This window comes from Colletotrichum chrysophilum (genome assembly GCF_026319265.1).
Source record: "Colletotrichum chrysophilum strain AFK26 chromosome Unknown scaffold_12, whole genome shotgun sequence".
Lineage (NCBI taxonomy): Eukaryota > Fungi > Ascomycota > Sordariomycetes > Glomerellales > Glomerellaceae > Colletotrichum > Colletotrichum chrysophilum.
Genome location: NW_026517299.1, coordinates 478,735 through 492,953, shown reverse-complemented (window position 1 = coordinate 492,953; position 14,219 = coordinate 478,735). Strand labels below are relative to the sequence as shown.

General features: G+C 50.9%; 1 protein-coding gene across 1 annotated transcript; it reads right to left on the bottom strand.

The window, feature by feature from the left end:
- Positions 1-4,364: 4,364 nt before the first annotated feature.
- Positions 4,365-5,635, bottom strand: COL26b_002507 (uncharacterized protein; the record flags this gene model as incomplete). The annotated part of the gene is made up of 2 exons (XM_053175425.1): positions 4,365-4,439; positions 4,529-5,635. 2 exons carry the CDS (start codon positions 5,633-5,635, stop codon positions 4,365-4,367), a joined length of 1,182 nt encoding a protein of 393 aa, XP_053040731.1.
- Between the last annotated feature and the right edge of the window lie 8,584 nt (positions 5,636-14,219).

Sequence of the window (14,219 nt, the reverse complement as noted above, 5' to 3'; positions counted from 1 at the left end):
CCGCGTGCCGGCGTTGGCGTGAAAGTTTGGCACTTGGGATTCCGCGGTAATGGTATCTCTGGACCGATCCACACCTGGCATTCAGTAGCAATCAACATCGCATGCAAGGGCGAACACAGCGCGCATGATGAAAATCTTGGATAACGCCAGAACGGAGAAACATGCGAGTGAGAGGCACGGATGATAACGAGCGAGCCGCCAACCGAATGTCACTAAAGACAAAGACAGACGTCGTAATGTACCCTGTCAATATTATTCCTGGGGATGTATAATCGGTAAGGTGATGCTGTGACGGTAAGTCAGAATTCGGTCTCCGGTATGAAGCGGCCCAATCGGAGAACAGTACGAGACGTTCATGAAGAGATTAAGCTACGTAGGATTGTCGATGGGCGCCCAAAGACCAGGTTGTCTCAGGGGAGAGGTGACATGCTCACACCGGGACGCACCCCATGATCCATCCTTTTGGACGCCAGACTGACTGACGGAAAATGTCTGACAATCTGTACCAATGACACATACCGTAAGACTGTGAATCCGACGCCAGATGGTTGTCAAGACTGAACCGTGGTTGATGCCCTCCTCTCCCTGCGGTCTGTTTTGGTGTGGTTTGGCAAGGCGGAGTTGCCAAGACTTTAAAGTGCTCTCCATGTGCGCAATGGGATGGATTGCCGCAGCTAACAACCTGGTCCGCTGCTAGATGTTGATTAACGCCAAGACCCAACTCGCCTCAATTGCACTACCAAAGAAAATTGCCAGGAGGGATTGCCCCGCACCAACATGTTGGATTCTTTTCTTCCTTTTCAATGTTTACCATCACCGGTCGTTGAAAGCGGCCGAGCCAATTGTTCGTCACGGACCTCATCGGAAGCGGTCTATCGGCCCCACCGCGACCGAGACCGACCGCCCTTGCTGTCGGTTGCCTCCTGGCCTTGCCTAACCTTATCCATCACCCCTGTTGTTGCGCCCGATGATCTGTTGCCTTTTTGACGGCTGTCATCTGAACTTCTGAACCAAGCTTGTTCCTTCTGCCCCTTTCCTACCAGAACGCACAGGAGTTTGTTGGGTGCCATATCCGATGTGCTGGACTGTCGATCGCCCATGCAAGATGCATCCCACGTGCCCAGCCTTTTGATAGTGTCTTGGCCTTCCTCCTCATCTAAAGCAGCGTTTTGGATCATCTCCCGCTCTCCCGTCCTCGTTTCTGAGGCTATGCTGAATGTCAATCCGGCTTCTCTCCGAACGCACAGGTATTTCGGAGGTAAACCCCCTCATCGTCCCGCTTCGCCTTGTGGCACCTCGTCCACCTTGCCGGATTGTGGTATCCATCACACCTGAAGCCGTTGGAAATCACCGGCATTTCCGCTGCGACTTTGCACTCTTCGCTGGCAACTCCAGTTTTCGGCATGCTCAAAATATTGCCCGCCCGCAATATTGGCAGCGCTTATTCCCGATGAGGCTTCTACCTCCGCTGGCTGGCCAAAAGGGGTGAGCAAGGCGAGTTTTCCCCTGAAACCCCAGTCACCCAGCACCCTTTCGATACATCCCACGCGCGAGTTTCCCATCCGCCCAACTCCCTGAGACTGACTGCTGGATAATGTAGCAGACGGATCTGCGTGAGTGTGAGAGTGTAAAGAAAATGCCATCCCTCGCATTAAGACCACCCACATATTATGAAGTCATCACATCAAGCTCATTTAAGCTACCTCATCAACATTGCCTAGCTCGACTACGAAGCAAGGGGCAACCTGCTTTGACCAACCGACTAAACAACGGAGTCCACTGCATCCACCAGAAAGAAGCGATATGGGATGGAAACACTCATTCTTTGGTTGTCGGAAATTCCCCACGCTTTCACAAATGACACCAGACACTAAAGTGTCAGCTGCATAGTCAAGTGACAAGTGACGCCGGCAGACAGGGCCCAGAAGCCCGGAAGACAAATGGAAGCGTCTGATGTTGTCACACTGCATTATCAGCCTCAGCAAACTGCCACGAGATGCGCCCGCACCGTGTCGACCTTCCGTGCCGAGCCAAAGACAACAGCCCACCAAGTGAGAAGCTCATCAAACAACATAACAACAACGGCACCCGTGAGCTTGGCTCACTTTGCGGTGCATCCCGTCAATAATCCCACCACTGAGAACTTGAAACAACTCAAAATTCGTAAGGGTGATCCTTGAAAGCTCCCAGCCCCTAATGTACGCAGGAAACTGCCTGGGAGGTTTAGAGAAGAAGAAAGTCGCGCTCCTCCTTCGGTTTGCCTCCTCACTGTACCCTGCCGCCAAGCTTTTCACGATACTACCATGATGGATACCAGCACTATCAGGTCTTGGCAATCCCCAATGCTCTGATTCCACTTGGCGCTCACCGCACCAATGTCTTCGTGGTGCCAATCTCCGCGGCGTCCTGCGGAAAGTCAACTTAGGAGTCGAATAGACTGCTTGAGTCAAAATAAAAGACTTCACTCGGAAAAAGGTGCCCGATATCCCGCTTCGATGGTAGCATTCAGCAAGTTCACATGACAAACAGAATTAATCCGTATGTACTGGACTTCCTCGATCCCGCCTCCCGGCCCTCTCCTGAAGACTCCCATATCATCATGGTGGACCCAGGCTATCCTTTCCTTCGAGATCACCCTCCGGATCTCAACTTAATCGTATATCACAATTGTCTTCCGTCACGGGCCCTCTCGCGAAAGGTTCACCATGGCGCCGGAAATCATTTACATGCTTCACTGCTCACAGACGAGCGGCCTGCTTGGCTCTACTTCAGGTGAAAAACAAGGGGGATGAAGAGGTACAGCCCTCCTTGGCTATCTCGTGTCGGGAGACCATTAGCTATCGGTCAGCATGAAAATTTCAGAGGGCCGGCATCCTGAAGTGCCCGGCATATTCCCTGAAGCCTTTGTACAATTTTGCGACAATCATGCCCTCCTACCTACTGCCGGAAAATCTTGGAACTCGAGGGATGTAGTGTAATGCCAAGACCACAGTTGACTATTTCATACTTCGAACGAAAATTTCTGCCCATCGCTACCAACGAAAGCCGCGAAGAAGAAGCAGCACGACCCTGCAATTGCGCTCATTCCGCCACTTTCGGGCTTCCATACGGAATACCGACAAGGTCTTGGCCCTACGGGGCTCAACCGGGGGCGAGGACTGGCTACCCTTGGCGCTCTGTGGATCCTTCTAAACGGCGGGCAATCCGGCCCCATACTCTGCCATTCCCGCCGCTGGTAACGGTGAGTCCTTTTCACCGAGGCAATATCGATAGAGGCCTCACGGGCCAAGACGCGGCCCCTTATTCGGTGATGGAGATCTGGGTGCCTCGGGAGCCCCTGCGTGCGGCTACCGCCTCTACTGCCAAGCATATCCGAGATGGCCTTTTTCAACGACCCCAGTCTTGGCGCTAACTCAGAGCGGGCAGACAGAAAAGGGGTTACTCTGAACCGCATTTGCACATGCGAAAACTGTGTTCTTCAGAATACGAAGGCTTGACGGGTCTCAATGACTCGGTTTTGGAGTTGTAAAACGTTCGGTACCAAGACCTCAGCCAGCGTCATGTGTCAACATCCCACTAGGTAAACGGTGAGCCCCTCTGGAAAAACTCAAACGAAGACCTAGATCGCAACAGACCGTCTTGATAGAATGATCTTTTGATTGATTAGTGCCAAATTGAGGTGGCTCTCCGACGAATAAAGCCTGGTTGCTCCCGGAGCATCCGACTGCCGGACGCGACTAGCACGTGGTGTCTATTGAGTAGATGTATGAAGGGCCAGAACAATATCTGATGATGTTTTGTTCAGCACCGCCAACCACCGAGCTTATGGGTTCCACGAAAGAGAACGTTGCTGAATTAATAGAAAAAACATTAGACTTTCTTCCCTTACGTATCAGATGACATTCTATCAAACGGTCCATAGCTGTATGATCAACTTGAAAATCCCATGGCTGACCAGTTTTTCAAGACCTTCCGTTTTATGTGTTCTGGATACGAATTCTCAAAGTCGACATGTTTAAAATTCCTGGGCTTGGTGTATTCCGATCTTATCAGACAGTCCGAAACAAGCTTTCCGCCCCTTCTAGATGCACCCGGAATCTGAGACATATAGGGAGTCAGAGGATGACACCCAACGTCGTCAAACACATATTCATCATGAACTGGCCGACAGCGAGTCGTAAAAGCCCACATGACCTTGTCCCAGTCGTACACGTCAATTTCGTCTCCCACTAGTAGAATACGGTTGATGAGCATGCAACTCTTATTATGAAAAGCGATGCTGCCGACTTTCCGACAAAAGTCTTCAGGGGTTGTTCCCATATCTCTCAACTTGTCCGTGTCAACTTGCAAGGCACACCATGTTGCTAGTGTCTCGACGGGAGCGAAAGCTTCTTTGATGGGGAGACCGTGTTCTTGGCATAACAGAAGAAGCTCAGGAGCTGCTAGCTGAGCTGTGGTGTGCTGCGCCGAATTGAGGTGGTGTCAGAATTGTTCTCCTTTTCTGTATCGAGCAGATGGATGCACTTACAGACTCGTCTACAATATTTCCCGGGCAGGATATGGGAAGGATAGGGTTATCTCTGTAGGTAATTGCCTCAACTCGGAACAAGGGCCCCATCTTCTGTTCATTATCAAAGACCAAGGCTAGATAATCACCGAACGGACCTTCCGGCCCTTTCTTTGTGAAAGACATAGTGCCCTCGAGGACGACTTCGCTGTTTGCGGGAACCAGTAAGTCACTCAGTTCGCACTTGACCATGTCGAGGGGTTTTCCAGTCACGGCCCCAATGTATTCACTCTCAGATACGCCCTCTGGAACGGGCATTGACGCAACAATGCTGGCGATGGGAGGGACCCCCAAGGCAAGCGCCCAGGGCATCTCGTTGCTCCCATTCTCGATCCATTTGTCGCGGATGATGGAGTTGTGCTGTCCACTGCCGACAAGACAAACCAGATGCTTCTGATCGTGCACCATGCCGCGGAAGATTGACCAGTTCGTCCAAGATTTGTCCGGCGTTTGGAGAACATGGATTCCGTACGTCTGCAAATACTTGCCGCCGTCACCCTCGTGAAGGTACGGCGCCGGCAAATCTTCCAGGTTGATCTCATCGCCAAACATCTTGTTCTGCTTGCATGGACCAGTCTGGAGGACCTTTGGCGGCAACGGAGCCGCCTTCTTCCAAGACATGAATCGGTCTGATATTTCTTTCCAGCTTGACTTGGGTGGTAGACCCAGGTTTCTGGCAACACGTCCGAATCTCTCGACTTCATCTTGCCGTAGACTGGCAGCATTTCCAAACATGCGCCACAATCCATTGCGGGTGCCCTTGACGTTGTTGAATAATGGCGCTTTATCGTTGACCTCACTGACTCTGCGTACGATGGCGCCCACCTCTAAGTGCGGGTCAACCTCGTCATTGATCTCGGCAAGGTCGTTATCGTAGCGAAGAATGTCGAGAAACTTTCTGAAGTCCAATTGAGCTTCGATGGCGTCAGGCTCTTGACACCGTTTGTCGGCTGATGAGTGCGAGTAGTTGCACTTGAAATGTTCAACTGCTGCGAAGGGCCGCTGGTAGACTTTTCTAAGCCTACCGGCGGCCGTTGAAGAACGATATAGGGTTGTTCTAGAGGTCATGATTGTTGCGGTTGGGAGAAAGAAGAGGCCGAGACAAAGACTTCGAATTGGTCCGGGGGCCAGTTCCTTTGGTGTCATGTATGGGCTGGTGGTTTAGAGGTCTGTTACACAATGATCATCCATGTGTCATCAGAAAGCTTATCAACTTTGATAACCATGGCGATTGACGGGCGCAAGCTGTTTCATGATCAGTTGTGCGCGTCGACGCGGCAGCTAATGCTAAGTTTTCCGGAGTTCTGGAGGGCCGAACAGGGAATACGGAACGTTCCTGCAGTGTTCCTAAGCCATTCCGCGGAATAGGAATGGTCGCCACCACCTCGTATAGCTGTGAGATAGCCTATCGTGCATGCCTTACCGAGCTTCGTGCTACGAGCTCAATCTCATGCTCTAATTGCTTGAATGCTTGAAAGTTGGGGAATGAGGTGGTTGACATGGATACTTAGGTAGGCCAGAGCTGGAAATAGTGACGGTTCGTGCCCGGCGTACAGTGTCACGCAGTTCGTCCATGTTCAACAGTAAAGTTATCACTCAGTTCTGCTTTTCAGCCTAGCAGAGACAACTGTCATAATGCCTCAGCGAGTTGCCCGGGTAGATTTGAGGACATTCAAGCCTTTTACGTCGTTACGAGTACCCAATTTGCCTACACCACCCCAAGGATCTTCACGATACTTTCTCTCAACAGCTCGTCGCCAGCTAAAAGTCAACCAAGGAGAGAAGAAGAAAGACATCCGTTCTTTATCGTATGCTGCGCGCCTAACCCACCGCAATAATGGCTCCACGTCCCAACTCGCACCGACCAACGATGACCACACTCGATGTGTACAACCGCGACCGAAGCGACTGGTCGTTGGTATCACCGGCGCCACTGGCACGCCATTTGCAATCCGCCTGCTTCAAATACTGCGTGAGATTGGTGTCGAGACGCACTTGATCATGAGCAAGTGGGCGCTCGCGACATTGAAGTACGAAACGCCCCTCAGCGAGAACCAGATTCGCGGTCTAGCGCATACCAACTACACTGCGCGGGACATGTCGGCACCGATTGCGTCTGGATCGTTTCAACATGATGGCATGATCATCGTGCCATGCAGCATGAAGACACTGGCAGCTGTCCGAGCTGGGTTTGGAGACGACCTGATATCCCGCGCCGCGGATGTTACACTCAAAGAAGGCCGGCGGCTGACGCTTGTTGTGCGAGAAACGCCACTGAACGATATCCATCTCGACAACATGTTGTTTCTTCGACGAGCCGGGGCTGTAATTTTCCCACCCGTGCCTGCGTTTTATACGCGTCCGAAGACCTTGGAGGATATCATTGACCAGAGTGTCGGTCGGATGCTAGACTCACTGGGCTTCCACATCGATAATTTTGAAAGATGGGATGGATTTCGAAAAGACTAGAGACGTTGCTGGGACAAAGTATTAGAAGCCGGACAATTTATTCCTCGTACAAAAGTTCTCCCTCCGAGAAGAATGTCTGACTGTCCACAAGCGGCCAATCGCAGAAAATTGATCCAGTCCCTCCAAATACCGCCGCTGGACTAGCAATAGTTCCATCAAAGCCGGTGTTGGCTGCATCCGCTGAACCGGGAAGAAACGGCAAATCTTGCATGAAGTCGTTTGAGAATGGTGGATAAAGGCTGCTTGCGTCGTTAACTTCGATATTGATATCATTGTTCGCCAGTCCGCCTTCTGCTACTCTCGGCTCTGCCACCGAACTCGCCAAGCAAAATGGGTCTTGCAGGCTCTGCCCAGACTGCTTGACGACCGTGGTCTGCACGCTGCCGAGATTTGCTGCCCAGGATGAGCGGTTAAGATTTGCGCCTCGTTTTGGTACTCGCATAGGGCGCTCTTCGTCATCGCAAACAATTTTGAGCTGCATCAAAGGTTCACGCATGAGTAATAATCTTTTCCATAGCTTGCGAGATGCTCGTGATGCGCCGTTGTATGCCTTTGCCAACTTGAGAGCCTTCCTGAAACTCTTGCTCACGGTGTCAGAGAAGCTCTCGGGTAAGTCAGGGGCTAGAGTGCTATGATTCTGAGCGACGTGGGCAATCACGAGGGACATGAGAGCACATGCGCTAACGAGTAGGTGGACGTAAAAAGGCTGTTGTTTTCGGTAGACATCCGTGGCCTTGTCCAGCTTCGACAATATGCTGATCGACTCAGCTGAAAGCCTTAAGGCGGACTCGATGTTCTTTCTGCTGCCAGGTGTAGGCTTGTTGGTGAAGAAAAAGGGGCGGAGAAGCATGCTGTGGGCCGCATTGGCTCTTAGGTTCAGAAGGACTGCCCAAGATGGTATGCGGCGGATTGGGGTCATGACGAATACCTCGTGCTTTCTAAGGTCAAAGTTTCCCACAGAATTCTTTCTCCACTGCTCAATCTGGAAATTAAGGATGTCGAAAGTCTCATCTTCATCGTACGGCTGACCTGTTGCGGCACTGCGAGCAACCGGTGACGTAAACTTGTCGCTCAGTGCCATGAATGCCACCATTGCTCGGAGATATGGAGATTCGACGGACGACTTCATAGCTTGGTGGAAATGCGACTCTTGAAAATGGGTTGGCAACCCTGTAGTCGCGCTCCACTGCCTGTCTAAGACGATCGTTGTGCATATGACAGCAATAACCTGTACTCGCTCGCGTTCAGATCCTAGGATGTGCTCAGGAACATCGCGACTATGAAGTCCAAGCTCAAGGAGTATGTTGCCTGCTGTTCCACACATTCTCCACGCCGTTCGTGCATCGTCTCGGAAAAATCGATAAGTTCCCTGTTGACAGGACATATCAGCCAAAGTGCCTTACCAAGATTAAGTCAAATAGAAGGGGCTCCTGGCTCACCACTAGAATCGCAATTACTGCATTATTCACATGAGGTACAGAGGACATTAGTCGTGTTTCAATGTTTTGCCGACAATAGGAGTAAATCTCCCCGGACACGTCAATACTTGGATGTTGAGTTGGCTCAGCACAGAGCGCAATGGAGAGTACGAGGTTGATGACCAGGGCCGAAGATTCGTCGATAACTTCGCTGAAACCTGAGTTCGTGGAAAAGTCGGTTGCGTACGTGTGAGCATTGAGTTGGTAGAGCCTGTCGAGCTGGCTGACGAGATTCTGGATGTCTAGGATGGGATGGAAGTCGCCGAAAACCTCTTGATAGGTAGAGATTAGCTGCGTAGCTCGGCGCTTTGTGAGACGTCGTGCAAACCCAATCAGCCTCTTTAGAGAGCCGCCAGAATCTTGACCAGAAGGACCATCATGGAAATCAAATCCCGAGCCATTCTCCGACTCTCCATCATCTGACTGAGAGTCCTCTATACTAGGGAGATATGGTCGGCTAGACTGATGGCTGAAGATGCCTTGCTTCATGCGCATCTGGGCCACATTCAAACTATAGTCTGGCGATGTTGGCCCGCAGTAATGCCTGCGACTGGTCGTTTGACGTGCGAGACGCTGCCTTGGGGAAGACTCCTCTTCTGAGGCTTGGATATCTGAGCCATGGCTCGGAGATTTTGCTTTGTCGATCTGATGGGGTTGGCCTAAAATTGTGTTGAAGCTGTGGGTAGGGGTGTTGTGCTTCTCGACCGACTCCACGCGCGATGACAGGTTGCCAATCTGTTCTTGAAGCTTGCTAACGAGCTCTCCAAGAGAAATTAGCATGCTGCAGGCCTGAATCAGCATAACAGTTACGACAAGCTGCGAATGCATTTCAACTTTATTCACCTTGTCTCGGAGAACGATCCACAATCCTGTTGTTGCCTGTCAAACGCGTCTGATGGCTGTGGCCGCCTGCCTGGCCCTGCAGCTGACGAGCTGCTTGGTGCGTTCGACTCTCTTGAAGCTATCGAAGGTTCGGGAGTTACCAAACTTCGCCGTCTCACTGGCACATTGACTTCGATATCCGAGTACGATAAGCCATCGCATTCGAGAGAACGAGAGATGCAATATGAGCAAGGAATATCTCCAGAGCATCGACCCTTTCGTCGCCTGCAGGCATCGCAAGCCCGAGTCGCGTACGGTGCTCTCTTCTTCGTCGGTTCAGGCTTATTTTGAGGGCCGCGACGCTTGTTGCCGGCTGCATGATTGTCTGCGTTGGTGGGGCGAATGTCGTACATGATAGTCAGCATATGCCGCCGAGTGTTGGGATTGCAGCACCAGACACGCCTGTTGCGTAGAAAGCCCAAACGCTACTTATCTACAGCGTTGTACATTGAATCGAAGTAGAACTATTGTGGAGAATGGGAATATTTGAAGATAACAGAAAGCATGGAGTGGGTGTCGAGCTTTGCGGGGGTGGCGCAACCAGCACCACGGGGCGGATAACATCCATGTTGGAGACTTGAAGTCGGCCCAAGAGTCAAGGGAATGCTACAAAGAGCAGCCAAGGGTCTGATACAGCTGAGACATACTTTCCATCACCTTCAAGAGAGTACAATTGCCGCTTTTTGGGAATGGACACCGTGACACGCGTATTCGTTTACTAAGAGAAAACTTCACAACCATGATGTCTTCTGCGTTGACCAGTAAACTTGATTCTGCACCCCATCTGCCTTGCATTCGACACCCGTAATGCTGCGAGATGGCGACCATTGAAAGATCCCGGACCACTGTTATCTGGAACCCAGACTTGCAATCTGCACATGGGGCTAGCCGATGCACTAGATGACGGAGTATCTGATGCAACAGGTAGAGTGCAGCAAGGCCTGGACGCTATTCACCTCTCGACGACATACTTATGTGATTCATTGTGCCTAAGTATTCTTAACGCCGATGGCAATTCTCCATTTTCATGCCTAATTGGTTTGAAAAGGTGCTTTGATTGCGACCACCCACTTTTAGACTCGTGCAGCACATGGTCAAATGGGTCCCGCAATGATGCGGCACACTTGATCAGTGAGGACACTTGCATATGAGCTAACGGCTTGGTGTTCGACTAATCTTATCGGTGATAATGAAATCCGGAATCGGAAACGGAACGTTCCTACGGTCCCCTGCTCTCCATTCGCAGGCCAATCAGTAATGGACATGCAGAGTACTGACCAGTTGTGTTTATCAGTGGAACGGACTGTGCCGCTTCCTTCCTATTCGTCGTTGGTAACCTCGGTGTGATGTGTTTGTATGATGCTCAGCCACCGATGGGCCCATATGGTGAACAAACAAACAACAGGCCAAGGATGCGGAAGTGCTTTTCCAGTTGGGATTTCGAGCGTGCTTTGCTGAAGTTGTTAGCAAATGGGTCCATGTCCGTACCCCGCTTCCCGGGAGCGCTCCGGATCGGGGCCCCGAAATCGGCCGACAGTCCGGACGATGGCTGTAATATTACTGACAAATGTGGTAGTGATAGAGACCGGACGCATTCTGGTGTGTCTGAGTCTGCTGAAACGTTCAAATACGTGATTTTATCGACCAAAGCTTCTGCCAGTGGGCGGCGGTGTTCTCCTTGGCGAAAGCGTTAATTGTCATATGTGAAGTGAATTGCATGACAAGTCTAATGTTGATCAAAATCGACAATCCTAAAAACTCCCCACAAGTAAGGGCCGAAGGCGACTTAAACATGAAATTTACTACCAGGATCCGTTCAAACGGACTTCCAAAATAGCTGATATACCACTCTTCACAGCTTCAACTGCCGCCGGAATCATCTCTCCCAAGCCTTGAACACTGCTCGCTACCCCAGCCCAAGCTTGGCCCCCTGATGCTGCCTTCGCAATACCAGAGTAGTCTGGTGTCGGTGAGAACGATATGTTTAAGTCCTCGTTCGATGAAGCAGCTCCGTAGCCAGAAGGGTGCACCAGCTGGAGCGAGTTGCGAGGGGCGTTCCAACCTGTCGTATATTTATCAGTTCATGTTTCATGACTGATGGCCTCCTCGTCGTCTTCGCTAATCAAACAAAAGAACGTCGAGAGTCTTGAAGCCGGATGAAGAATGAAGTTGTCATGACTTACCTTTGTTGCTCAACACGATCGTCAACGTAGGGAGATTGTACCTGCGGGCCACCCAATAAACTGTTCCTGGGCAGCCAAACAAATACGTGCCATCTCCAACAACTTCGCACACGAAATTCGTCTCTCCACGCTCCTTTCCAATGTGATCAAGAGCTAGTTTTACGCCGAGAGTCGCTCCACCAGACCAACCCAGTCCGCCACCGCCACAATTGATGAGATGGCCGGGTCTATCGACCCTGAGCTGATCGTAAATCTTCGGAGCGTTCGTGACGGCCTCGACGCACCATACGGTCTCCTCGGGACAAATCTTGCGCAGTTGGGAGACGAGATATGACGTTGTGGGATACTGCGATTCGTCTTCCGGTGGTTCTGCCAGAGCGTCAAGTTGCCTCATTCGAATGTTGTGGGCCTCCTTAAGCTCAGACCGTCGGTCCTCATGTGAGGGAAGGTGCGAAAGCTGAGAGTAAGTTAAGTCTTGAGCTACGTAGCTGTTCAATTGTCGTAGTGCTGTTTCAGAGTCTGCCTGGTAGCGCCGAAATGCTGGGATGTAGTGCAACGGCATGTTTTGCTTCAGAGGATCAACGTCGATGTGGATGACTCTGATATCGTCTCGAACTTTGCATTGGGTCGGGATCCAAGGTACGTCGCAATCAACGACAAGTATGGCATCGGCTTCCTCGATACTTGTGTCGCGACCGATACGAACACCAAGTGAGGCCCGATGAGAGTAAGGGAAACAAACATCGCTCCCCAAGGCGTCGAGAACGCGTATTCCTGGGATGCTTTCGGCCAGGCAGGTTAGTTCTCTCACTGTCGCGTGATTACGTCCCGTATACCCCACAATGATCAAAGGCCTTTTAGCCTGAGCCAACGTCGATATGATCAAATTCAAAGCTTCCGTGGGTAAGGCTGTCGGTGCTATTGGTTCCCAAGCCGTCTGGTTGAGGCTGTAAGGAGCGATTTCTTCCTCCATGACTTCCCGAGCGCCTACTACGTAGACAGGTCCCTTCGGGTTGCTAGTTGCAAACTGCAGTGCTCGATTGAGAACTTGCTTAATGTTCCTGCCGGTTTTGAATTCACCCGTATACCGACAGTACTGTGAGACGATCTGTCTTTGATCGGGAGCATCTTGGAGCCAATGGATATACTCGGTCCGGGATCCGCGTAGCTCTCCTTCAAGTGTGAACGGAGATAGGCCTGCGAAAACGAAGACAGGGCACCGTGCAACCGACGCATTGTGAACCGCGCACCCAAGCATCTGAGTTCCCACGTCTACGTGAACCAGAACGCATTGCGGCTTTCCAGTCACACGAGCGAACCCATCAGCCATTGACATCGCAACCATCTGAGAAGTACGTTAGCAGGATTGTAGAATGAGTCACTACGTTTACAATGAAGAACGTTGGTATGGATACCTCACCTCATGAGGACAAGTGATGACTCTGGGGAACTTAACCCCCTTCAGTTGTGCGCCATGTGCCAAAGCCTCCATGATAGCTGGGTGATCTGAGCCGAGGTTGACGAATACATGGGAAACGCCTGCCTAAGAGGAATCAGCCACTTTCTTTGAAGTTCCCTCCGCCTAAGATGAGACTAAGTTTCCCGATCTCATCGTTGATCTGCACTCTCCGTTGACAAATCAAGACCACCTTACCTCGTAGAGGCCCTCGAAGAAGGCGAACGAAGCAGAGTACGTTTCTCTAGAGAATTCATCAGCATATTTTGAAGAAGAGACTTTATCGACCAGGTAATTGCTCAAGTAGAATCGTTTTTCAATGCGGGAGCTTTGATGCTTCTCGTTGTGCTGGCCAGCCAGCCCATCTCTCTGGTTTCAGGTCCACTCACATATCAGCCGTCATTTTTTGACAAGTGTGGGCAATGTTAAGTTGGTAACTATCGGCACCGAAAGCTTTCACTGTCAATTGAAGTTGAGAAACGCCCGAGATGTAAGCTGTTGCAACGTGTGGTTTTAGCATATGGTAAGACCCCTTCATTTGGGGGTCAGCAAAATTGCGTCTTACTGACCTTGACTCTATTGCCACCAATCAGCAGTGCTTCAATACCAACACTACTGCGCATTCGTTACATCGTTAACGCATGACTGCGGAATACGCCATCAACGTTGACTGGGGCCGAGGAAAAGGCTAGGCGGAAAGCATGTTTGTCGGTTTGCCTCCGCCGTTGATACATCAAGCGGAGTAAAAGGATTCCGACGTGGAAAATGCGGAACAATTAAGACAGATACTTGCAAGCGGCTTTCAACAATAAACTACATAAAATTTACGTGGACAGAGATACACAGCGACCAATCTCCTTCATCTAGATGGGTGCTTGTTTCCGTCATTTATTCGGGTCCTATCAGCGAGATTGAGGAATGCTGATAGGTGACAGGGTGTTCAACAGGTCGTCAATGATCACGTAACTTGATGCCTGCTTCTGTGTGGCTGTAAGAAACTCTACGTTTCTCTTCTCGTTGGAAGTGTAGTGTGGTTGGTGTTGCGTTCCGAAAGCTGAGATGCGGGGTTGGCCAAGACAATTGTTCCTATCACCAACCTTCCGAGATCCTATTCTGATAAGGAATCGGAAAAGATGCAAGGTGCATTAGCCGCTTGATAGCACCCATGTGAAGCATATGTGATC